This window comes from Oncorhynchus keta, chromosome 10, assembly GCF_023373465.1.
Source record: "Oncorhynchus keta strain PuntledgeMale-10-30-2019 chromosome 10, Oket_V2, whole genome shotgun sequence".
In the NCBI taxonomy this organism is placed as follows: Eukaryota; Metazoa; Chordata; class Actinopteri; order Salmoniformes; family Salmonidae; genus Oncorhynchus; species Oncorhynchus keta.
This window is the reverse complement of record NC_068430.1, coordinates 60,538,868-60,562,914: the sequence shown is the minus strand read 5'-3', so window position 1 is coordinate 60,562,914 and position 24,047 is coordinate 60,538,868. Positions and strand designations below refer to the sequence as shown.

Here is a 24,047-nt window from a genome sequence, read left to right as displayed (position 1 = left end):
GCGGCGTCTCCTATGGCTCGGCAACAAAAACAATAACAACGGTGGTGTGGCGAGGGGCAGACGTGGCGCTGTTTCCACCTACTGCGAATTCCATATTTAAGGAAATGTGCCCCATGAGGGGTAGTGAGCCAGAGAATGTCATTGCCTGTGCTCTTAAGGTTGAACTGCCTTAGTTAGCGACCAGAATCACACCTACACCTATGGATTCAAACGGTATGACGAGAGAACTACAAGGATTTAAATATGATTAATTTGGCGATTGGAAACCACAAATGCATTATCACCTCTAAGAAATACAAAAATATAAGTATTTTTAGAATATTATATTGTTGATACAGAGTCAAAAAAATGTGGATTACATCATGACCAAGTACAATGGTTTGTTACAAAGGCATGACATACAGATGAAGTCAGAAGTTTACATACACTTAGGTTGGAGTCATTAAAACTTGTTTTTCAACCACTCCACAATTTTCTTGTTTAACAAACTATAGTTTTGGCAAGTCGGTTAGCACATATACTTTGCATGACAAGAGTCATTTTTCTAACTATTGTTTACAGACAGATTATTTCACTTATAATTCACTGTATCACAATTCCAGTGGGTCAGAAGTTGACTGTGCCTTTTAAACAGCTTGGAAAATCCCAGAAAATTATGTCATGGCTTAAGAAGCTTCTGATAGGCTAATTGACATCATTTGAGTCAATTGGAGGTGTACCTCTGGATGTATTTCAAGGCCTTTGCTTGACATCATGGGAAAATCAAAAGAAATCAGCCAAAACCTCAGGATAAAATTGTAGACCTCCACAAGTCTGGTTCATCCTTGGGAGCAATTTCCAAATGCCTGAAGGTACCACGTTCATCTGTACAAGTAATAGTACGCAAGTATAAACACCATGGGACCACACAGCCGTCATACCGCTCAGGAAGGAGACGCATTCTGTCTCCTAGAGATGAACGTACTTTGGTGCGAAAAGTGCAAATCAATCCCAGAACAACAGCAAAGGACCTTGTGAAGATGCTGGAGGAAACAGGTACAAAAGTATCTATATCCACAGTAAAACGAGTCCTATATCATCATAACCTGATAGGCCGCTCAGCAAGGAAGAAGCCAATGCTCCAAAACCACCATAAAAAAAGCCAGACTACGGTTTGCAACTGCATATGGGGACAAAGATCATACTTTTTGGGGATATGTCCTCTGGTCTGATGAAACAAAAATAGAACTGTTTGGCCATAATGACCATTGTTATGTTTAGAGGAAAAAGGGAGAGGCTTGCAAGCCGAAGAACACCATCCCAACCGTGAAGCACGGGGGTGGCAGCATCATGTTGTGGGGTTGCTTTGCTGCAGGAGGCACTGGTGCACTTCACAAAATAGATGGCATCATGAGGAAACAAAGTTATGTGGATATATTGAAGCAACATCTCAAGACATCAGTCAGGAAGTTGAAGCTTGGTTGCAAAATGGGTCTTCCAAATGGACAATTACCCCAAGCATACTTCCAAAGTTGTGGCAAAATGGCTTAAGGAGAACAAAGTCAAGGTATTGGAGTGGTCATCACAAAGCCTGGACCTCAATCCTTTAGATCCTATAGAAAATGTGTGGGCAGAACTGAAAAAGCATGTGCGAGCAAGGAGGCCTACAAACCTGACTCAGTTACACCAGCTCTGTCAGGAGGAATGGGCAAAATTCACCCAACTTATTGTGGGAAGCTTGTGGCAGGCTACCCGAAACGTTTGACCCAAGTTAAACAATTTAAAGGCAATGCTACCAAATACTAATTGAGTATACAGTGTGGAGAACAAGTATTTGACACACTGCCGCTTTTGCAGGTTTTCCTACTTACAAAGCATGTAGAGGTCTGTAATTTTTATCATAGGTACACTTCAACTGTGAGAGACGGAATCTAAAACCAAATGATTTTTAAGTAATTAGTTTACATTTTAATGCATGACATAAGTATTTGATCACCTATCAACCAGTAAGAATTCCGGCTCTCACAGACCTGTTAGTGTTTCTTTAAGAAGCCCTCAAGTTCTCCACTCATTACCTGTATTAACTGCACCTATTTGAACTCGTTACCTGTATAAAAGACACCTGTCCACACACTCAATCAAACAGACTCCAACCTCTCCACAATGGCCAAGACCATACAGCTGTGTAAGGGCATCAGGGATAAAACAGAAGACCTGCACACGGCTGGGATGGGCTACAGGACAATAGGCAAGCAGCTTGGTGAGAAGGCAACTGTTGGCACAATTATTAGAAAATGGAAGAAGTTCAAGATGACGGTCAATCACCCTCGGTCTGGGGCTCCATGCAAGATCTCACCTCCTGGGGCATCAATGATCATGGAGGAAGAGCTGGGACCACAGTTTCAAAGGAAACCATTAGTAACACACTACGCCGTGATGGATAAAAATCCTGCAGCGCACGCAAGGTCTCCCTGCTCAAGCCAGCGCATGTCCAGGCCCATCTGAAGTTTGTCAATGACCACCTGGATGATCCAGAGGAGGAATGGGAGAAGGTCATGTGGTCTGATGAGACAAAAATTTAGCTTTTTGGTCTAAACTCCACTCGCTGTGTTTGGAGGAAGAAGAAGGATGAGTACAAAGAAGGATGAGTACATTCCCAAGAACACCATCCCAACCGTGAAGCATGGGGATGCTTTTCTGCAAAGGGGACAGGACGACTGCACCATATTGAGGGGAGGATGGATGGGGCCATGTATCGCGAGATCTTGGCCAACAACCTCCTTCCCTCAGTAGGAGCATTGAAGATGGGTCGTGGCTGTGTCTTCCAGCATGACAACGACCCGAAACACACAGCCAGGGCAACTGAGGAGTGGCTCCGTAAGAAGCATCTCAAGGTCCTGGAGTGGCCTAGCCAGTCTCCAGACCTGAACCCAATAGAAAATCTTTGGAGGGAGCTGAAAGTCCGTATTGCCCAGCGACAGCCCCGAAACCTGAAGGATCTGGAGAAGGTCTGTATGGAGGAGTGGGCCAAAATCCCTGCTGCAGTGTGTGCAAACCTGGTCAAGAACTACAGGAAACGTATGATCTCTGTAATTGCAAACAAAGGTTTCTGTACCAAATATTAAGTTCTGCTTTTCTGATGACAAGTATTTTATCAAATGAGGTAATCATTCATATTCTGACCCACTGGGAATGTGATGAAAGAAATCAAATCTGAAATAAATCATTCTCTCTACTATTATTCTGACATTTCACATTCTTAAAATAAAGTGGTGATCCTATTTGATCTAAGACAGGGAGTTTTTACTTGGATTAAATGTCAGCAATTGTGAAAAACTCAGTTTAAATGTATTTGGCTAAGGTGTATGTGAACTTCCGACTTCAACTGTACATGAGTTACACATCTAATTAATATAGACAATACAATAGTGACATGCATGATACATGATATAGTGGAAAATGTCCATCATTCTAACGTTTTTAGGATATGACCATTGTAGGAAATCATTTCCCCAATTCAGCAGTTTGGGGAGCTTTCAGGTCAGGACTTGGTACTGGATTTGAATGACCAGCAGCAGCCTTGGGAGTTTTCTCATGCTGAAGCTACCGGTAGTGAGTTTATTTCATTCAACTCAACCATGGCATCATTTCTAGATGTGTGCTTATGCCTACCAAAAAAAGGGAAAACAATTAGCCACCTGAACTCGTCATATTAACATTAAATATTTTTACAGTAGCTAATAAATTGAGCAGCAATGGTTGCCAACTATCATCTAGTAAGTTTGAACAGAATCTGTCACACTTTTCAATTGTTTATCCGTCTGTATTTACGGACTGAAAACGAGAGCTTATTGTGCAGAGTGTGTTTGACAGTACCTTCCCTCCTCTACGTCGAGGATGTTTTCCGGAAGACACACATTCATGGTCTCGGGCAGCAGGAAGACCACACAGCCACTGCCAATGGCGGTGGCGGCGAAGATAAGTGGGGGCGTGAACACCCAATAGTCCTCCAGCAGCATGACCATGGGGACCAGTGAGCCCCCCATACGCCCGATGAAGGAGGTGTAACCTAAACCACACTGTCTGTAGGAGGAGGGGAGTGCAAAGGGCGTGTTACCACAGTCTATCCTGGGGTCTCATGAAGAAAAGTTTCCTAGTTTCTTACTTAAATGGCATATATTACTTAAATTTCAGTCAACTCTTAAAATGTGAGGAAACAAATGTATCCATAGTGGACAAAGTAGACTCTGTGAAGCTGAATTGGGAACCGCAGAAGTTCAACCATCATCAAAGAATTTAAGGTGATATAGGAGTAGTGTGCATATAGATGTAAGTTATGGCGCTAGTTTCACAGTCCCACTTACCTGAGAACGGTGGGATAGAGCTCTGCTGTGTAGAGAAAAGCTGTAGTGAAAGCAACTTCTGAGAAACCCTTCCCTACCACGGCTATGCAAGTGCGAACCAGGGCACTTTCTGGATGAAGAAACAAGAAGGCTAGGATAAGAACAGGGACGTTGTGATCCCCAAATCTGAGGTGCCACAAAGAATGTGAGGATGGCTGAGAGGTGTAAGTTGGGAGAATTTTGTATTTTTCAAACACATGAAACAGCTTTTTCCAGCAATCTAGAGCCACAATCATTATGCTTAATTCTATGTACAAGAATACATTTTTTTTTTCTATATATCTAAGCATATCTCTTTTTTAAATAAACTAAATATGCTTCTCTGCATCTCTGCAAAATTTGAGAGGCGCACCGCGATGCGGTATGGAGCTTGATTTGGCCTAAGCATACCTCCGGAGGCTCCCCAATTTGCATCACACCCTCCATATGAAGCCTCCGACCACATCAAGCTTAAATTGGCTTTGACTTGATTGATAGCCTGAAATAACTTCTTGATAGCTAGTTATGAGGGACGTCCACATACTTTTGTATATAGTGTATCTGGGTTAGCTAAAACCAACTTTACAAAATTGCTAGGTGGCTAGTAGTATTACATTTGAGTAAATTTGACAAAATCACTCACTCATAATGTACCAAGTATAATCTGTTAAATGTATAAATATTATTTACATATTAATGTTTTAAGAAATAATCAAAAATTTGACTAGGGGAACAACTATTCAGAGACTTGCAAAATGTAGATAAACTCTCTCAACAACAATTAAACAGAGCAGGCCTGACACAAAATGTAGAAATAGTAGCTTAATTTGACAACAATTCAGTGAATGCAACAAGTATTAGATAGAGAAGATAGAAAACAGACCATTTGAAAAAGTACACAATTTCCCAATAAGATTTGTAGGACAAATTATTCATATTTCACACTGTCACATTAGTGTTTGCATTTAGCCTACAACATGACATGGAGTTTCTGGAAAACATGACCCCATCCTTTAAAGTAGCACAGAACAAGTAGAACACCCAAAGTAGGTTTCTACACATCTCCCACTCTTTGCCCTGCGTCCACTCCGGATGCACACCACTCCCACTCTTTGCCCTGCGTCCACTCCGGATGCACACCACTCCCACTCTTTGCCCTGCGTCCACTCCGGATGCACACCACTCCCACTCTTTGCCCTGCGTCCACTCCGGATGCACACCACTCCCTCTCTTTGCCCTGCGTCCACTCCGGATGCACACCAGTCCCACTCTTTGCCCTGCGTCCACTCCGGATGCACACCACTCCCACTCTTTGCCCTGCGTCCACTCCGGATGCACACCACTCCCTCTCTTGTGCCCTTTAAACTTCACCAGAGACCTGCCTTCAAATGATGAGTAACAACTCGGTCCACACCCTTCTGTGCCACACTGTTGGCTCCCCCCTTCCCTACCACTATAGCCATCACAAAGTGAATGCACAAGGGGCATTTTAAAGCCTTCAGGGACCAGCGCCTGCAGTTAATGGGAAGGGGCCTTTGCAGGTTCCCTCATACAATGTATGCATTTCTGATGGCAATGTTGAGCATCCCCCAAAACACATACTTCCACCATTTCTGCCTGTGCGTGTAACATTCTATTAGCTCTTCAGTTGGTCAAGATGGTCAACTCTGCTCATTTTCTTGTTGTAATCCATTAAAGCTCTGGAACAGATATGTTTATTCTGCCTGAACTTGGACACTAGTTTGAGGATGTCCTTCCCTGAGCTGTTTGTGGGCAGACAATCTCTTTTGACCCTCCACCAACACGCCATTACATTATCTGCAGACCATTTTACACTCTGAACTCTCTGGAGCTTTCCCTCCATAATGGCCTTGGGGAAGTTCTTACGATTAAGGCCTTACTATGCCACAACAATCAGTACGGTGGATGCCCGTGAGTGCTCCCTATGGGCATTACGCCTCTGGATAAAAGTCCCAGGATAGAAGAGCAACTGTGATATGCATATATCAAGTAGAAGAGCAACTGAGTTTTAAACCATTGCATTGATATTCAATGTCACCATTTAGTATTTTGTGAGTTGTTTTAATATGGCAGAAACTCTTAAATACAGGACCTGAAACCCGAGATGAGTGTGCATAGAGTATTTTTAATAACCTACCTGTGGGGATAGCGATATTGAGAGCTATCAGCGCTCCCGTGATGATGAGAGACCATGCCTGGCCATTTCTTCGGCCAATGCGATCCAAGGCGAAGTAGGCCCCCACTTTGGCTGGGACTTCAATTGCGCCGTAGACAAAATGAGTGAGGTACATGTTCAGACCAAACCCTGTAATCTTAAAGCTGATCCCATAGTATGCGAACGACACAGCAAACCTTTTGGGAGGTAAATATAGGTAAAAACATTACTTGCAGTGAGTGCTCGACATATATTATAATTAGTAATTGGGGAAACTTAAAATATGAGTAAGTGAAAGAAAGTATGCAAGGGAAACATTTTATGGGGCAGAATGTTTTAATAAAAACGTGTTGAAAGTGGAATCATGGAGATTGCAGGCCTAAACTGGACACAAATGTACATGCATGCACACAAACTATACACACACACACACACACCTATTTCTCTTCACAGCAGTAAGTCCACTCTCGCCCTAGCTTAGGGGCAGACTCTATATATCTCCAATCAAAGTTATGGGTGGAGTTGTGGAATCATAGACCTTTCAGGCCTAAACTGGAGACAAACACACTCATGCACAAACACACACACACATTTCTTCCCAAATACTCCACTCTCCCTAGCTTAGGGACAGGCAGCTTCTCTAATTGCCTGTCTCTCATCGAAAAGGTCAAGGGTGAAACATTTTTTCCTCATACCAGAATATTCCTGAGCAAATAGTGATTTTCCTGAGCTTGGGTGTCTTGACCAGATCCAAGTAGGAATAGTCCTTATTGGCAACCTCAGAAACAGTTACCTTCCTCAAAGTCTAAGATAAGAACGAATTAGAATATAAAGTTCAGAGGTTAATGTTCAGATATATTTTTTTCGTCATCAGTAGAATAATTTTGGTCTGTAATGTTGATGACATTTTATTCTACAATGCTCAATAGGTAATAAGCAGAGCTTTGCAAAACATATTTTAAAATACAATTGGACCAAATGTAAAACTTCCAAGACAACTTTTGTACAAAATACAATTTTTCATTCAACTGTTAGATGAATTTGTTCTCAAACACATGTATTTTAAGACATGACAAAATGATGGTGTTTCGTTTACATTTCATTCAATTATGTACTTACTGTGTCTTCAGAAAGTATTCATACTTATTCCACATTTTGTTGTGTAACAGCATGATTTTAAAATGGATTACATTTATATTTTTTTCTCACCCATCTACACACAATGCTCCATAATGACAAAGTGAAAATATGTTTTTATACATTTTAGAAAATGTATTGAAAATGAAATACAGACATATCTAATTTACATACCCCGGAGTCAATACTTTGTAGAAGCACCTTTGGCAGTGATTACAGCTGTGAGTCTTCCTAGGTAAGTCTCTAAGAGCTTTCCACACCTGGATTGTGGATTGACATTTTTTATTATTATTTTTTATTGTTCAAGCTCTGTCAAGTTGTTTGCTGATCATTACTAGACAACCATTTTCAGGTCTTGCCATATTTTTACATTAGATATAAGTAAAAACTAACTCGGCCACTCAGAAACATTCACTGTCTTCTTGTAAGCAACTCCAGTGAGATTTGGCCTTTCGGTTATTATCCTGCTGAAAGGTGAATTCATCTCCCAGTGTCTGGTGGAAAATACACTGAACCAGGTTTTCCTCTAGGATTGTGTCTGTGCTTAGCTCTATTCTGTTTTTATCCTGAAAAACTCCCCAGTCCTTAACAATTACAAGCATACCAATAAGATGATGGAGAGTGGTAGTCAGTAATGTGTTGTATTGGATTTGCCCCAAACATGACACTTTCAGGACAAAAAATTAATTACTTTGCCAGATTTTTTCCAGCATAACTTTAGTGCCTTGTTGCAAACAAGATGCATGTTTTGGAATATTTTTATTCTGTACAAGGTTCCTTCTTTTAACTACAATGTTGTTGATCCATCCTCAGTTTTCTCCTATCACAGCCATTAAACTCTGTGACTGTTTTAAAGTCACCATTGGCGTCATATTGAAATCCCTTAGTGGTTTCCTTCCTCTCAGGAGAAAGGACACCTGTATCTTTGTAGTGACTGGGTGTATTGATACACCATCCAAATTGTAATTTTTAACTTCACCATGCTCAAGGAGATATTTAATGTCTGTTTTTAAAAAATATATATTTTTACACATCTACAATAGGTGCCCCTGTTTGTCATGCATTGGAAAACCTCCCTGGTCTTTGTGGTTGAATCTGTGTTTCACTGCTAGACTGAGGGACCTTACAAATAATTGTATGTGTGGGGTACAGAGATGAGGTAATCATTCAAAAATCATGTCAAACACTTATTGCAAACATAGTGTGTCCATGCAACTTATTACTCCTGAACTTGTTTATGATTACCATAACAAAAGGGTTGAATAGCCTAGTTATTGACTCAAGAATTATGATATTTTAATATTCATATTTTTTTTCATTCAGGCTGTAACACAAAAAAAATGTGGAAAAAGTCCAGGGGTGTGAATAGTTATAGTTTCTGAAGGCAATGTACATTTATTTTTTGATAGCACCCATGGCTGGGGTCAAATTACATTCCAGGCAATTCAGGAAGTGTACTGAAATTCCAATTACAAATCCAATTCCCTTCAATTATTTTCAATTGGAAAAATGTGTAATTGGAACTCATAATTGATTGGAATTGAAATGGACCCCCTACCCTGATAGCAGAACACTATTACACTGAGAAGAAAGAGTCCCCAGTGTGCACCTGGGTTGGTTGACTCACCTCAGTGTCTAGTTTTGCAGCGTAACCATACTTCCCATTCATTATGGCACACTGCACCAAATACTTCTTTGCCTCCTTCACTTTGCCATTGGCCAGTAGCCATCTGGCAGACTCTGGTATCCACCTAAATGAAGAAAAACAATCCTGGACATTATATTTGTCATTATCCACTGCTGTAACAGGATTATATCTTGGACACAAAATCTGAGATTCAAACCATTAGCACATTGATTCATTGTCAACTGTGGGATCTTATATAGACAGGTGTGTGTCTTTCCAAATAATGTCCAATCAATTGAATTTACCACAGGTGGACTCCCAAATTGTATAAACATATTTCAGTTTCTTGTTTATAATACATTTGCAAAAATGTCTACAAATCTGTGTTCGCTTTGTCATTGTGGGGTATTGTGTGTAGATTGATGAGAAAAAAAATGATCAATTTTTGGATAAGGCTGTAATGTAACAAAGTGTGGAACAGGGAAAGGGGGAAGAATACTTTCCAAATGCACTGTATGTCATAGCTATGATGTTATTGACTATGGCTATTCAGGTCTTTCTCCAAAACCACTTCTATAATATCACAGCAAAATTCTGTAAGACACTGTCCTTTCTTTCTTTAAATAGTCTGTTTAATTAGATTTTGTGACATTTCAAGTGTAAAGATGGACAGATTACTCAATTCATTTCCTTCCAACATTTGTCAGAATTATACTGTCCTTTATAGAGTTGGACTTCATTCCACTTCAATTCAGGAAGTACACTGAAATTCAAGTTCACTTCCTGAATTGACTGAATTGAAATGGCATTGCCCCCAACCTGGAATTTTTCTAGCCCCATCTTACCACCAGGAGATGATGGCAGCGATGCAGGGGGACGTCACCACCAGCATGAGGTATCTCCAGTCTCGTATGAAGTATGCCAGGAGGGCCAGGAGCATATTGCCCAAACTCCAGCCCAGACTGATAATGGTCCCTGTGAAGGTGCGATGCTTAATGTCCGTCCACTCTATACCTGGAGGGAAAAACACAACTGCAACTTACCTCCGTGTACAGTAAATAGCATTTATGTATTGTCAGGGTAGTCCTTTACGACTGAATTTGGGCCCATTGCTTTAAAACGACTGTCTGGGATCTGGGAGTCTGTTCAATGGCCTTTTTAATTCTTGATGAAGCCTCAAACGGGTCTTTCACTATCATAACCCAAAATATACCGTCTTATACCTTTATTGTTCTCAAACAAGAATGTAAATAAACCATGTATAGCTTTGTTTAAAAATATCATGTGGATGTCATGGACTGTAAGTCCTTGCATCTGGAGTGCTGTCTATACATTTGAGAGGAGTTACATTTTCCATTGGATATTCAGTCCTTGCATCCATAGCTTTGTCTATAAATTTGAGTGTGGCTGCATTGTTGTTGTTTGAACTGCAGATTGCCCCTTTAATCAACACATATCATGTTATAGGAAGCCCCGGTGGGGGTTAAAGATCATGGCAGTACTCAGGGCAAGAGTGGTAATGGTCATTCCCGTCAGTGCGACTCCACAGAGGGTCCTGGTCACGGCAAACATGACGTAAGAGACAGAGAAGGCGGACATGGTTCCGAACACGGCACTGGCCACGAAGGACACTAGGATCATGGGCTTCCGACCAAATCTGCAGCAGGAGGGAAAGGGGAAAGAGTCAGAGTTCCTTCAGCAGTCTTCACTGTCTGAATGTCTGCCACAAAATACAGAAGTACAGAGCCCAAAAATGATTTTAACCACTAGCCCTAACCCTGACCTTAATCCAAACGTTAACCTGAATAACTTGGTCATCGATTCTGATGGTATCGCACATTTTGTCATTTGTAGCATCTAGTAAGTAAGGACATTCTCTTTTATTGTGACCATTAGTCTTGCAGCTAATGTATGACTGTCTACTTCTATCGAGACCGTGTTAAGAAAGCAAGGCCAATTGTCTTGTTTCCTGTTGACAAAAGATAACACAGTTTTGAAACATGGTCCAGCCTATGTTTTGTAAATTATGAATGTATGCAGGCTGCTGTGGTCAAGTGGTAACATGCATGTACTGTAAATGTTGAATTTGGGAACATTAGTATTGATAAATACTTGTCACAGTTATCACCATAGAATAATTAGATTCTAATAGGATAAATAACATACTTATCTGAGAGGTATCCAAATATAACTGCACCGATTGTGACTCCAATGAAAAAGAAAGTAGCAAGGGCCTGGTTTAATTTCTTACTGTCACACACCAAATCCCACTGTGAAAACAAATAAACAAACAGGTTCATAAATCCGAATGAACCCCCAGTTCCACAAGCATCCCAAGGTGTGATAGAACATCATACAAGGCCTTTCACACTACAATGTGAAAAGAAATGATCCAAGCCAGTACAGTTTGGTTTGGGTCAACCATGTAGGGTAAAGACTTGGGCTGCAGTGTGACCATATTACCGCCACACTGGCAGTCATGAGTCATGACCGCATAAAATTCCACGTGGCCGTTGAGTCACGGTAATCTCCTCTTATGCACTCTGGACATGCTTTGGTAGTACCCAGCTCACTAATGACCATCGTGTCCTAATGGCCTGGTACTCAGTGCTCTGTTGTCCCTCTAACCCCTCTGACATCAATGCAAATGAAATAGAAAATCACATCAAACACTTATCAGCAAAACAGTATCATGCTTTCAAAACTCACCTCACTGCGATGATCAATTTAAAGAAAGAAGTTCAACAGCAGGTTGAAACTGAGTGTAAAACATGGTCGTTGTGGATGTTGTTTCAAAGCCTAACACAACAAAATGGACAGCTCTTTCTAAGATGATGATTCATTCAAAACACCCATACGAATATTAGAGCTTATGCAATCGCATAGGCTTATGAGCTGAAGCCCAAAGAAAACACCCTGAATACATACAGTTGAAGTCGGAAGATTACATACACCTTCGCCAAATACATTTAAACTCAGTTTTTCACAATTCCTGACATTTAATCGAAGTAAAAATTCCCTGTTTTAGGTTAGTTAGGATCACCACTTTATTTTAAGAATGTGAAATGTCAGAATAATAGTAGAGATAATTATTTATTTCAGATTTGATTTCTTTCATCACATTCCCAGTGGGTCAGAGGTTTACATACACTCAATTACTATTTGGTAGCAGTGCCTTTAAATTGTTTAACTTGCGTCAAACGTTTCAGGTAGCCTGCCACAAGCTTCCCACAATAAGTTGGGTGAATTTTGACCCATTCCTCCTGACAGAGCTGCTGTAAATGAGTCAGGTTTGTAGGCCTCCTTGCTCGCACATGCTTTTTCAGTTCTGCCCACACATTTTCTATAGGATTGAGGTCAGGGTTTTGTGATGACCACTCCAATACCTTGACTTTGTTCTCCTTAAGCCATTTTGCCACAACTTTGGAAGTATGCTTGGGGTCATTGTCCATTTGGAAGACCCATTTGCGACCAAGCTTTAATTTCCTGACTGATGTCTTGAGCTGTTGCTTCTATATATCCACATCATTTTCTCTCCTCATGATACCATCTATTTTGTGAAGTGCACCAGTCCCTCCTGCAGCAAAGCACCCCCACAACATGATGCTGCCACCCCTGTGCTTCATGGTTGGGATGGGGTTCTTCAGCTTGCAAACCTCCCCCTTTTTCCTCCAATCATAACGATGGTCATTATCGCCAAACAGTTATATTTTTGTTTCATCAGACCAGAGGACATTTCTACAAAAAGTAAGATTTCTCCCCCCCCAAAAATCGATCTTTGCCCCCATTTGCAGTTGCAAACCGCAGTCTGGCTTTTTTATGGTGGTTTTGGAGCAGTGGCTTCTCCTTGCTGAGCGGCCTTTCAGGTTATGTCGATATAGTTCTCATTTTACTGTGGATATAGATACTTTTGTACCTGTTTCCTCCAGCATCTTCACAAGGTCCTTTGCTGTTGTTCTGGGATTGATTTGCACTTTTCGCACCGAAGTATGTTCATCTCTAGGAGACAGAACGCGTCTCCTTCCTGACCGGTATGACGGCTGTGTGGTCCCATGGTGTTAATACACACGTACTATTGTTTATACAGAAGAGTGTGGTACCTTCAGGCGTTTGGAAATTGCTCCCAAGGATGAACCAGACTTGTGGAGGTCTACCATTCTTTTCTGAGGTCTTGGCTGATTTCTTTAGATTTCCCCATGACGTCAAGCAAAGAGGGACTGAGTTTGAAGGTAGGCCTTGAAATACATCCACAGGTACACCTCCAATTGAGTCAAATAATGTCAATTAGTCTATCAGAGGCTTTTAAGGCTATGACATAATTTTCTGGAATTTTCCAAGCTGTTTAAAGGCACAGTCAACTTAGTGTATTTAAACTTCTGACCCACTGGAATGGTGACGCAGTGAATTATAAGTGAAATAATCTGTCTGTAAACAATTGTTGGAAACATGACTTATGTCATGCACAAAGTAGATGTCCTAACCGACTTGCAAAAACTATAGTTTGTTAACAAGAAACTTGTGGAGTGGTTGAAAAACGAGTGTAAACTTTTGACTTCAACTGTAGCATATTACAGATGGCAGAAGAACAGATTTACTGAAGACGTATTTTTGGTAATTCCCAGCTGCACATTATGATGGAGCACATGATGACTGGGAGTGTGACAAAGTCATAGGTCACACGTTATTTGGATAGTCAACAATAGATCTGTTGATGCTCAATCTATCACCCTATCAACTCATCAACTGAATCTCTGTTGATATGCAACAGCTTGCTCACGTGAAGGCTTTGGTTGGGGCTACAATTTACGATTAGGGTAAAGGGGATACCAAGTCAGTTGTACAACTGAATGCGTTCAACTGAAATGTGTCTTCCGCATTTAACCCAACCCCTCTGAATCAGAGAGGTGTGGGGGCGCTGCCTTAATCGACATCCACGTCATCGGCGCCCGGGGAAGGTTAGTGGATAGTTAGTTGAATAATTGTTGAGAGTTAATGGAACACATATAACCTATGTACAAACCATCTATTGCAACATCACAAATACCTCATTACCACAAACCACCACATCGTCATACAATTCCTCGAAGATGGGTAAAGCCCTAACAAATGAAAACCAATGGAATGGATACAAATTGTTTTATTCTACCAGGTAAATTGACTGTGAACACATTCTCATTTACAGCAACGAGCTGGGGAATAGTTACAGGGGATGAATGAGACAATCGTAAGCTGGGGATGATTAGGTGACCATGATGGTATGAGAGCCAGATTGGGAATTTAGTCAGGACACCAGGGTTAACATCCCTACTCTTACGATAAGTGCCATGGACTCTTTTAGTGACCACAGAGAGTCAGGACACCTGTTTAACATCCCAGCCAAAAGACGGCACCCTACCATTGCCCTGAGGAATTGGGATATTGTTTTAGACCAGTGGAAATGGTGCCTCCTACGGGGCCTCCAACACAACTTCCAGCAGCATCTGGTCTCCCATCCAGAGACTGACCAGGACCAGGACCAACTAGCTTCAGAAACAAGCCAGCAGTGGGATGCAGGATGGCATGCTGCTGGCCTACTGTACACTGTGTTACATGTGCTGTGGTTATGAATCTGATTGGCCATCTCTTGGTAAAATATGCATGTATAAAAAATTACAATGACAGTGCTATTTATAGCTACACAAGCTAACCACCATTCTATCAAATATTCAGTTGGAGTTACTGTAGTCATGGAAACAAATGATATTGGGGAAGTTTTACAGATTGATCTTTTTTTCTGATTGACAGAAACCACAAACAGTAACAATTAAAATGAACTGCATGTTCACGAAGCGTACATTAGACATCTATAAGCACATTAACATGACATTACATCTACATAAGGCATCAAACCCACCAGTACAAGTGTTCTGGAGGTAGGAGCTTAGACTGCTAGACCACCATTGTGGACAACAGTGTTCATTTAAAAAAAAAAGTAACCTTTATTTAACTAGGTAGAACGGGGGCAGAACGACAGATTTTGACCATGTCAGCTCGGGGATTCAATCTTGCAACCTTTCGATTACTAGTCCAACACTCTAACCACTAGGCTACCCTGCCGGCCTGTTAATAATGACATTACCTGGGTGGCAGTGGTGGATGTGAACTGGGAGCGGTCGTACACCCAGCCGTCCTGGCAAGGCACTGACATGGACACATTGGTGTAGTTGGAGTGGCCAAGGTCAAGGGTCACCGGAGTGGCAAAGGCCCTGCAGGAGCTGAAGGAGCCGTCGGCTTCACGAGGGACCCTGAGGGCCAATGTCATGGGGTCGGCCAGGGTTTCGGATCCATCTCCAGGGATCCCGAGGGCGCAGTGGTGCGGAGGCACACCTGAGATGAAGTTGTGCAAGAGAAAGTGGAGGGGGAGGATGACCCTGGGCAAGCAGAGCAAGTGGAGCACCAGGAACTGAAACTTGGAGAAGCCACCCACTTCGTCCAGCACCTCCTCGAACCTCATCCCGAGAGCGTATGAGTGTGTGTATGTGTAAAGTCAGACAACACAGACCTCCTTTTTCCTTCTTCCCTCTCTGTCTTCTCTCCCCCAGGAATAGGAGTCTCTCAATGTGGAGTACGCAACAGAGGGAGGGTCTTATTCCGTGTAAGTGTGCAAATTGAGGCATACCATAGGCCTTGCTTCTGATTCCCACACTGTCTGTGGATAATCCCAATATAGTACACCACTCATCGTAGTATTTCATAGAGCTAGCTTCTGTCGTACGCCTGTTGAACTGTGAGACACACAAACACTTCTCTGTGAAAAGTAGTATGCGTGAAATAGTACTCACAGGGATCCTCTTCACCAGAACTTCTCACCTGACCAACAGCGAAAAAGCTCATCTAATACATTAGCTCTGGCAAGAGCTCCTTCCTGAAATCCATCGTAATAGTGTTGGTTGTATAAGATGTAAACTAATGACCAGATAGAACTAATAATGAAGATGATCCATGTCGAACTCTTGAGCATAATTTGAGATGGGTGTAATGGTCATGTGGATTGTGAACTGTGAATATATTGTTTATTTAACCAATAAGGCACGGGGGGGGGGTGTGGTACATGGCGAATATACCATGGCTAAGGGTGGTTCTTAAGCATGACGCAACATGGAGTGCATGGATACAGCCTTTAGCCGTGGCATATTGGCCATATACCACAAATGTGAATCTGAAGTGCCTTATTGCTATTATAAACTGATTACCAACATGATTAGGGCAGTAAAAATTAGGGCAGTAAAAATATGGTTGTCATACCCGTGGTATACAGTCTGATATAACATGGCTGCCAGCCAACCAGCATTCAGGGCTCAAACCAACCAGTTTATAATATATGATAATGTATATGTACACTTGCATTTTGTTTGACCTGATGAAGATCACCTGGATCAAAACATTGTATTTTAAGGTGGTATTTAGGTGCATATTCAGTGTGCAGGCCTTTCTGTTTTTTCATGTACTTTATTAAACCAGCAACTATGTTTTTTCAGATTTGTCTATAACCACTAGCATTTCTAGAAAGTGTTATGGAGGAAGCCATCATACAGTAAGACTGAAACTCATATAGACTGCTTCTTTTTCAAACTTGAACTTGAACTTTAACGTAAAATCTTGTTACGATCTCACTATTCACTCTCCTTGATCTTTATCATTCTTTGTTGTCTCCAAGCTAAGTCAGGGCTGCAGGAAAATGTGCGAGGCGACATTTGCCACACCACTTTTTATTTCGTTAAATAAAATATATTGACGCAAAGCATTAAAAAGAGGGGCAAATTTCAGTTTTTTAACCGATTTGTCAACTCAGACAGATGATCTGTCCTTCACATGGGAGTGCTGCTGCGGGGTCTTTGCATGTCTTGACCAATCAGATTCACGGAAATCGTGGGCCGTGCACAACACCCAAAGCCACCTTCCTACAGTATTTATTTAGCAAGCGTGGGTGATTTGAGGAGTTAGAGAAGTAACTTTGGTCAACGCTGAGTTCATCTCGGGATAACTGGTCAACGCATTATTTGCTTGACAAAAAAACCTTTCATTTTGATTTCGGCACAAATGAAAATGTTTCACTGACTCGCCGATGGATTGATGTTTCAGCATTGTCTCAGTTTAGAGTTCGGCGCTTGACTAACCATGTGCTACATACACGCGCAGTTACAAGTCTGCTAGAAATAGCGGCAGGCGAACGAGCAACATCCACAGTTGTAGTATGGATGAAGCCTGGGTTGGAATGTGAAGCTTTAGAAAACCCTGAGTAGATCTAGCTTGCTTTGTAGGATACCCTCTGGTCAACATGATACAGCACTGCCAACTCTCCAGTATCGTTGGCTTATTAGCTAACCCAGCCAACAATATTTCTCAAGTTCATTCATTCAAGTCCTGTATTCCGGTATTTAGATTTTCATTGACGTAAATCATCATATGACCTCTCTCTGCTCTCACTTGGTACGTTTACATACACTCACTACATACACTAGTAGTTTGATTAATACGTTTACATGCTTTGCAAGATCAAGGATTTCGCTAATAATCCTGTTTACATGGAACCATCTTAAATCAGGCTACTTGATGGGACTTTGATGACTGTCGAAAAATCGCCAATCAAAATAACCACCGTGACCATGTTATTTTTGGGAAACCCATTTGATTCTGAGTTCACATACCTTTTGTATGTGAAAAATATTTCAAAGAAGCATACTTTCAGTTTTTCCGAACTCACTTCACTCACACTAAAGAGGGAGGCTCACACTTCTGGTGCTAGCACATGTGCAAATCAAATATACCGCTGGAACGCCGATTAAGGTGTTTACATGTCCTAATGTCATGACGCTGGTTAAGATAGACATGTCAACATCTTACTCGCCCTAATGTCATATTGTGGATGTAAACATACTCACTAGTCCACCACGCCTTACCTCATAATCATTTTGGATTTAATATTTTTTTGATTGAACTTTTTTACAATACATCAACCTCAGGGAGACATCTCACAGCCTCGTGGTAGGGAGGGAGAGACCATATGCCATCTCACATGCTTGCATTGAACAAGAGGGGGCGGGGAGAAAGGGAAATGGAGGCCTCCCTTCTACTGGATATCTCTCAGGACTCATAGGCTCAGCTTTCAGTGCATGTATAACATTATTTAAAGGGCAACTCCAAGAGACCATTAGTCTCAGCACAGTACTACACTGCAATGCAATGAAACATAGTCCTAATGTGCATAACTTGCATTATTTATGTAATCTATTGCTTCCTGTTGGGATGGATCAAATATGAATTTAATAGCATTAATAGTATTCAAATGTGGGTTATGTACTTGCTCAGGAATATTCTGATATGGGAAAAAAAATAAACATTTTCACCCCTGGCCTTAACGATTGTAGACAGACAATTAGAAAAGCTGCCTGACCCTAAACTAGGGAGAGACTGGACTTACCATTGTGAGGAGAAATGTGTGTGTGTGTGTCTGTGCGAAACATTTTTGTACATGTCTGTACTGTAAATTTACCTCTTGAAATTAAAATGACCTACATTTGTGAAAACACTTTAAAAAATGTGTCAGAGTCAATTCACCCTGATAAGTAAAACTTTCAGACCTATTCAGTTGCCCAGGACGGTTCAGTTCCAGTACAGTGCCACTTCTACTTTTTGTTTCAACCTAGTACTTTATTGCCCTCACCTGGTGTTCACCTGGTGAATCAGTCTCTGATTAGAAGAAGAGGAAAACAAGAAGCAGTCCTTTCTAGGGGCGATGGTTGTATCTGACAAACAGTGTAGAAAGGAAACAGGAGATAGTCAATCCACATGACCAGGATTTTACTTTAGCTCAGTGCCCTGCAATTGTAGGTTTCATTTACCCAATACAAACACAAAACATGGGTTCCAATGATCCACCATTCATTTCATTGTCAGAACATTAAAAGGCAGGTATCTATTGTTCAAAGTTAACCTTATTTTTCCTCATGCGTAAAAAAAACAGGCATATTTGCCAACGTTGTTCAACAGCAGAGGAAAGGCAAAATATACAGGTTGTTTTCACAAGATAAAAAATAAAGATGTCTTCTTCAAGAAATGATCATATTATATACACGTCTTCGGAATGTAAATATAATCAAATACCCCAAAAATAGAATGATATAACGCATGCCCATTGTCACACGCTAACAAGGACGCCAGCAATATTACTTCTGCATTCGCTTAATATCGGCAGTAATTTACCCCATAATCCAACCTTCCTCTTTTAACACATCTGACCAGAGTTGGGAATGATTTTGGCCTTTGCATTCTATCAGAATTGGTTATCGCGTCAGACCATTGGAAGATTGAGACTTTCGTACATTTCCTTAACATTATTCGACTTATCAAAAGTGTTTGTGATATCTATACCATGCAATGTAAAGTGAGCTCGATATTGTTGATGATAACTTAGTATATCAGTGTGAGACGTTTGTGTGTTGAGAAAGATTGCAACTTGACTTGCAAAGGGGTCATGATGACCGACTTTGTTCAAATACATTTCTTGCATATAGGATGCAAAATCCACAAACCTAAAGAAATGTTCAACCTCAGAAACAAAAGGAAAATGTATACAATGCACCAGTGAACAGCGTACACATAGCAGCATGGTAGCATCGCTCCTCAGTGACATTGACTACAAGTTCTTTGACTGGAAGCTCATGAAGATCGTTCCGTGCTAATACGGAACAAATGTTGTTTTCATGGTCTAGTTAGTAGAGGTACATGATTTTAATCAAAGAAGGTAATTGAAAGATGAAAAAAGATGGGAAACCGCGTCAGTCTTACTTTGGGGTCGGCCTGGAGCTTTTTGAGGCATTGAGTCTCTCTGAGGACAACAGAGAAGCGTGTGCGTTTCATCCCAGTGAATCTGTTTACTATCACGAGGTAGCCATCTTGTCCTCTCTGCTTTGTTTCGCTTTGGCAGGACCTGTGGATTTGGCTCGATTTCTGGCAGGCATAGCGGTGAACGCCTGGGTAAAGCGGACCTGTGAGTTGGCCTGTTTCATGGTGGTGGTAGTAGTATTAGCCCTGGGCCGGAGTGGAGGGGCAGTTGTGGGCCGGACAGAGAGGGGCTGTCTAGTTGGACGGACATGTTGGGGGGAGGGGCTGTCTGTCCTGCAGTGAGAGGTGCTTAGGCTGCGTCGGGTCATGAAAACGCAGCGCAGGGGCATGCGGGGGCTGCCGCAGGGCTGGGCGGAGACAGGACATGGCCTCGGACAGGAGGAGGAAGAGGAGGAGCCAGTCTGCAGAGGTTTAGACCGCCTCTGGGTCGGGAGAGTGCTCAGTCCTATTTTCTGAACTTGGAGTCTGAAATGAGAATAAGTGGAATAAGAGTTAATTCTTCCTCCCGGAAACCTTTGTTGAGTCATCATTTAAGTGTTTTTACAAAAATCATAACAAAACTTTAAAGAACATGACACCGGGCAACCAATCAAATTAAGTTTAGGTCATAAACGACAGAAATCAGACCGTCTTTGGCAATGGCTAACTCTTGATATTTGGCACTGTAAAGAAGTGTTTTCATAAATTATAGTAAAACAATCAAGGATCTTTTAATTTACTGTGGTAACCAATGAGCCATACAATGTTATAATGTTATGTTTGCAAACATGATGTTGTGAAGACTACTTACCCATTACCAAAGGTGGATGCATCTCTACAAATGCCCGATCCTGGCAACGCGAGAGGGGAGGCCACGGCGGCCACCAGCCGCCCCGAGGGCCTCTTGATGGGGGTGACGGGCCTAGGGATTCTGCTGCGCCACTCCGTATGGCTCTGGTCCCCCCCAGCCCCTGCCCTGGCCTTCAGACATGAGCTCCTCCTGGCCAGGGACTCATCAGAGGCGTGGGTGTCTTCCTCCGAGCCGGTGGTGGAGAGCGTCTCGGAGGCCCTCCCATCGCCAGAGGACAACGAGGAGGATGTCCCCGAGGGTAGCCTCATCCAGCGGCCCTGCTGCTTCTGCACCACCAGGCGTGCCAGGTCCAGTTGCCGGGCTCTCCTCCGTAGTCGCGCTCGGGCAGAGAGTGAGGCTGAACGCTCTGAGCCTGTGTCCTCTTCAGACAGTAGAACCGGGATGCGGCTTTTGATCCTCTGCCTGAGTGCAGTAAACGGTAATCCAGCGTTGGACTCGGCAACACCTTCGGTAGACAATGCCCCCTTGTTGGGATCTGCAGAGAGAGTTTTGTGTTCCAGAATGGGCGACATGGCTTCTGGGACAGGCTCCAAGGACTTAACAAAAACCAGCGGTGGGCGGTCGTCTGGTTTGGTGCGAGTGACACCCTTCTCCAGGGTCACGTCTTGGATAGAATGGGCTTGGGGCACTCTGGAAAGACGCTGGGATTCCTCACCCTGTTCAACATGTACAGTCTGATCATGGGAGTCTCCTTCCCATGGTGAGGTCTCCTGGGTAACGGCCGAGAGGTTGCAGCGGTCGCTGCTCTCCTTTGCGTTCTGACATCTGGAAGACATGACGTTAGAGTGGGAAGTCTCGGCGATGTGGACAAAGGTGCGCTCGACTTTGGTGAAGGGGGGAGACGCGGGGGCGATTGGGGTGGATGGCCTCAAGTCTGACCTCAGTGTGAAGGAGATCTCTGGCTGGCTGCCCGCACCCACCAGAGGCATATCGTTCCTAGGGGTAGAGGAAGACGGCGTCCCGAAGTCAACCTCCAGCAGGACGTGTTCTCCCCCAGTGGATGGAGACTTCCGGGTATCCCCCGGCGAGAACAGAACCAGGGTCTTGGAGCCGTCTTCCAAGTCAGGGTCAGCATCTGTGGCGGGTTCCCGGGGTCCCCTGGGACCATCCTCAGCCATGAGGGTATTAGGGGCCCCATCCTGGCTCCGCTCTGTGCTTTTTTGGCTGGTCTCGCTGTTCGACTCACTCTTGGTCACGTCATCGTCTCGCGGGCGCTGGGGCTCCTGGACCTCGTTCTCTGCCGGCAGAGCTGCTGTGAAGGTTCGCCGCTGAGGAAGGGAGCCGGTCAGCATGACGGTGAGGAAGTCGGCCCGCTTGACCTGGAGCTGGGGAAGGATGTGGAAATGCTCCTTCTTGTCCAGCTGGCCCTTGGTCCTGAAGTCTGGACAAGGCTGAGATAGGCCATTGTGCTCAGTTGGAGACATGATCACCTACAAAAGATGCAATTAAATAATTACTTTTGCACTTGGAACAAGAGACATGCTGGAAATATTGTCAAAAAATATAAAACAATAAGTATTTTGGAAGATATGGCTCACGTCACATGATGTAAATGAGGACAAAACTGGGAAAACACCCAAGATTATGTAATGTGAACATATCTAAGATAACTTCATAAAGAACGAAACGAGGGACAAAATTGTTTCCCCAAACAATTTTATGTTTTTTGGGTTATACACAGGCTTTTAAAGATTGTCTAGATTACATACATTGATAGAAAAGGCACAAAAATGCATTGAAGAGTATTCCCTTTTAGAGAGACACTCCAATATCTTGTGATTTTCAAGTGTTTCCCTTCATAAAGATTTGACATACAGTACTGTAGTATATACACACTAAAACCAACTATCTTGCATGCTACTACAGATTAACTGAGAACTCAGTAGGTAATCTGGTTAAAAGTACATATTTTCAATCTGTTTTAAAGTTAAAAATACATCATTTGATCCAGTTTTGCCCACTGGGAATTGAACATTTACTGAGTTGTATGTATGTATGTATGTATGTATGTATGTATGTATGTATGTATGTATGTATGTATGTATGTATGTATGTATGTATGTATGTATGTATACGTTTTGTTGATTTACAAAAAGTTTAAAATACATGCTTTTTACCTGTAAATATTACAAGCAGACTGTACAATTGTATTGTGATACAAAAAATGCTTACACATGTATATACAGTATATCGTACATCTAAAAGACACTCACGGATCACGCTTGACAAATACTGCAGTTATACTGACTACTACTTATTTCTTTCACAATTATATCATACAGTACCTTCTACTATCTCATGAGCCCTCTGTTTCCAAATATGAAGATGAATGCTCAGTCATTTACAACGATTTGACAAAAATCTCTCCTGCACACTGATCGATGTTCTTGTCTTATATTTGACGAAGTTGAAGCACTTCTGACACCATGATAGGTACTGTGCAGCAGAGCAGAGACAAATAGCTCAGCTTCAAAACGTTAATGATCAATTTAGTGACCCCCGCGGCCTACCCGTACCGTAGTTATTGATGAAAAAACAGGCCCTACCCAGCACTAACCCAATGTATAATGTCAAGGCCCATCAGGCTCAGGTCGGGTAGCAGAGCTCTAGCCTACATCCCTGAACACAACAGGCGCATTTTATTCCATTTATTAATTTCCTGCACTAATGTGTTATCATTTACACACCCAATGTTCATTTGAAACAGGTGTTTTTTTGTTGAAATGTGTGCCGTTGCCCGGCTATTAATAGGTACAGGCGGCTATTTGAGACTGCATTTCATTTAAGTTTTACAGTACATCTTAATTTTCAGCCAATTTTCCTTAAGGAGATGCATAAAATATTCAAGTCATTAAACACTTAAGACTTATAGACTGAAAACACTTTCAAATTCTAGGCTATCGTTGACAAATATAACTCTGCAATTCAAGATAATAATTGTATACAAGACCACATCATGCTTTTATATTAACTCAGCTTGAAAGGCTGAGGGTTAAGGGGCTTTCTGAGCAT

At 42.2% G+C, this 24,047-nt stretch overlaps 2 protein-coding genes across 6 annotated transcripts in view; both read right to left on the bottom strand.

Moving 5' to 3' along the window:
- Nucleotides 1–317: 317 nt before the first annotated feature.
- slc22a7a (solute carrier family 22 member 7a) lies at nucleotides 318–15,985 on the bottom strand. The gene is made up of 10 exons (XM_035779459.2): nucleotides 15,420–15,985; nucleotides 11,468–11,571; nucleotides 10,804–10,958; nucleotides 10,147–10,315; nucleotides 9,302–9,425; nucleotides 7,233–7,342; nucleotides 6,520–6,734; nucleotides 4,344–4,452; nucleotides 3,856–4,062; nucleotides 318–3,647 (listed from the first exon to the last, which is right to left on the bottom strand). The coding sequence occupies exons 1-10, from the start codon at nucleotides 15,792–15,794 to the stop codon at nucleotides 3,572–3,574; spliced, it is 1,644 nt and encodes a 547-aa protein (XP_035635352.1). The 5' UTR covers nucleotides 15,795–15,985; the 3' UTR covers nucleotides 318–3,571.
- A 3,139-nt stretch (nucleotides 15,986–19,124) lies between these two features.
- The window catches only part of ttbk1a (tau tubulin kinase 1a), a 47,691-nt gene continuing 42,768 nt past the window's right edge, over nucleotides 19,125–24,047 (bottom strand). For all 5 annotated transcript variants that reach the window (XM_035778872.2, XM_035778875.2, XM_035778874.2 and 2 more), the window contains 2 exons: nucleotides 20,976–22,465; nucleotides 19,125–20,650 (listed from right to left, as the gene is read on the bottom strand). In XM_035778872.2, coding sequence (XP_035634765.1) covers nucleotides 20,221–20,650; nucleotides 20,976–22,465 — 1,920 coding nt within the window. In that variant the 3' untranslated portion in view covers nucleotides 19,125–20,220. The remainder of the gene's footprint in view (nucleotides 20,651–20,975; nucleotides 22,466–24,047) is intronic.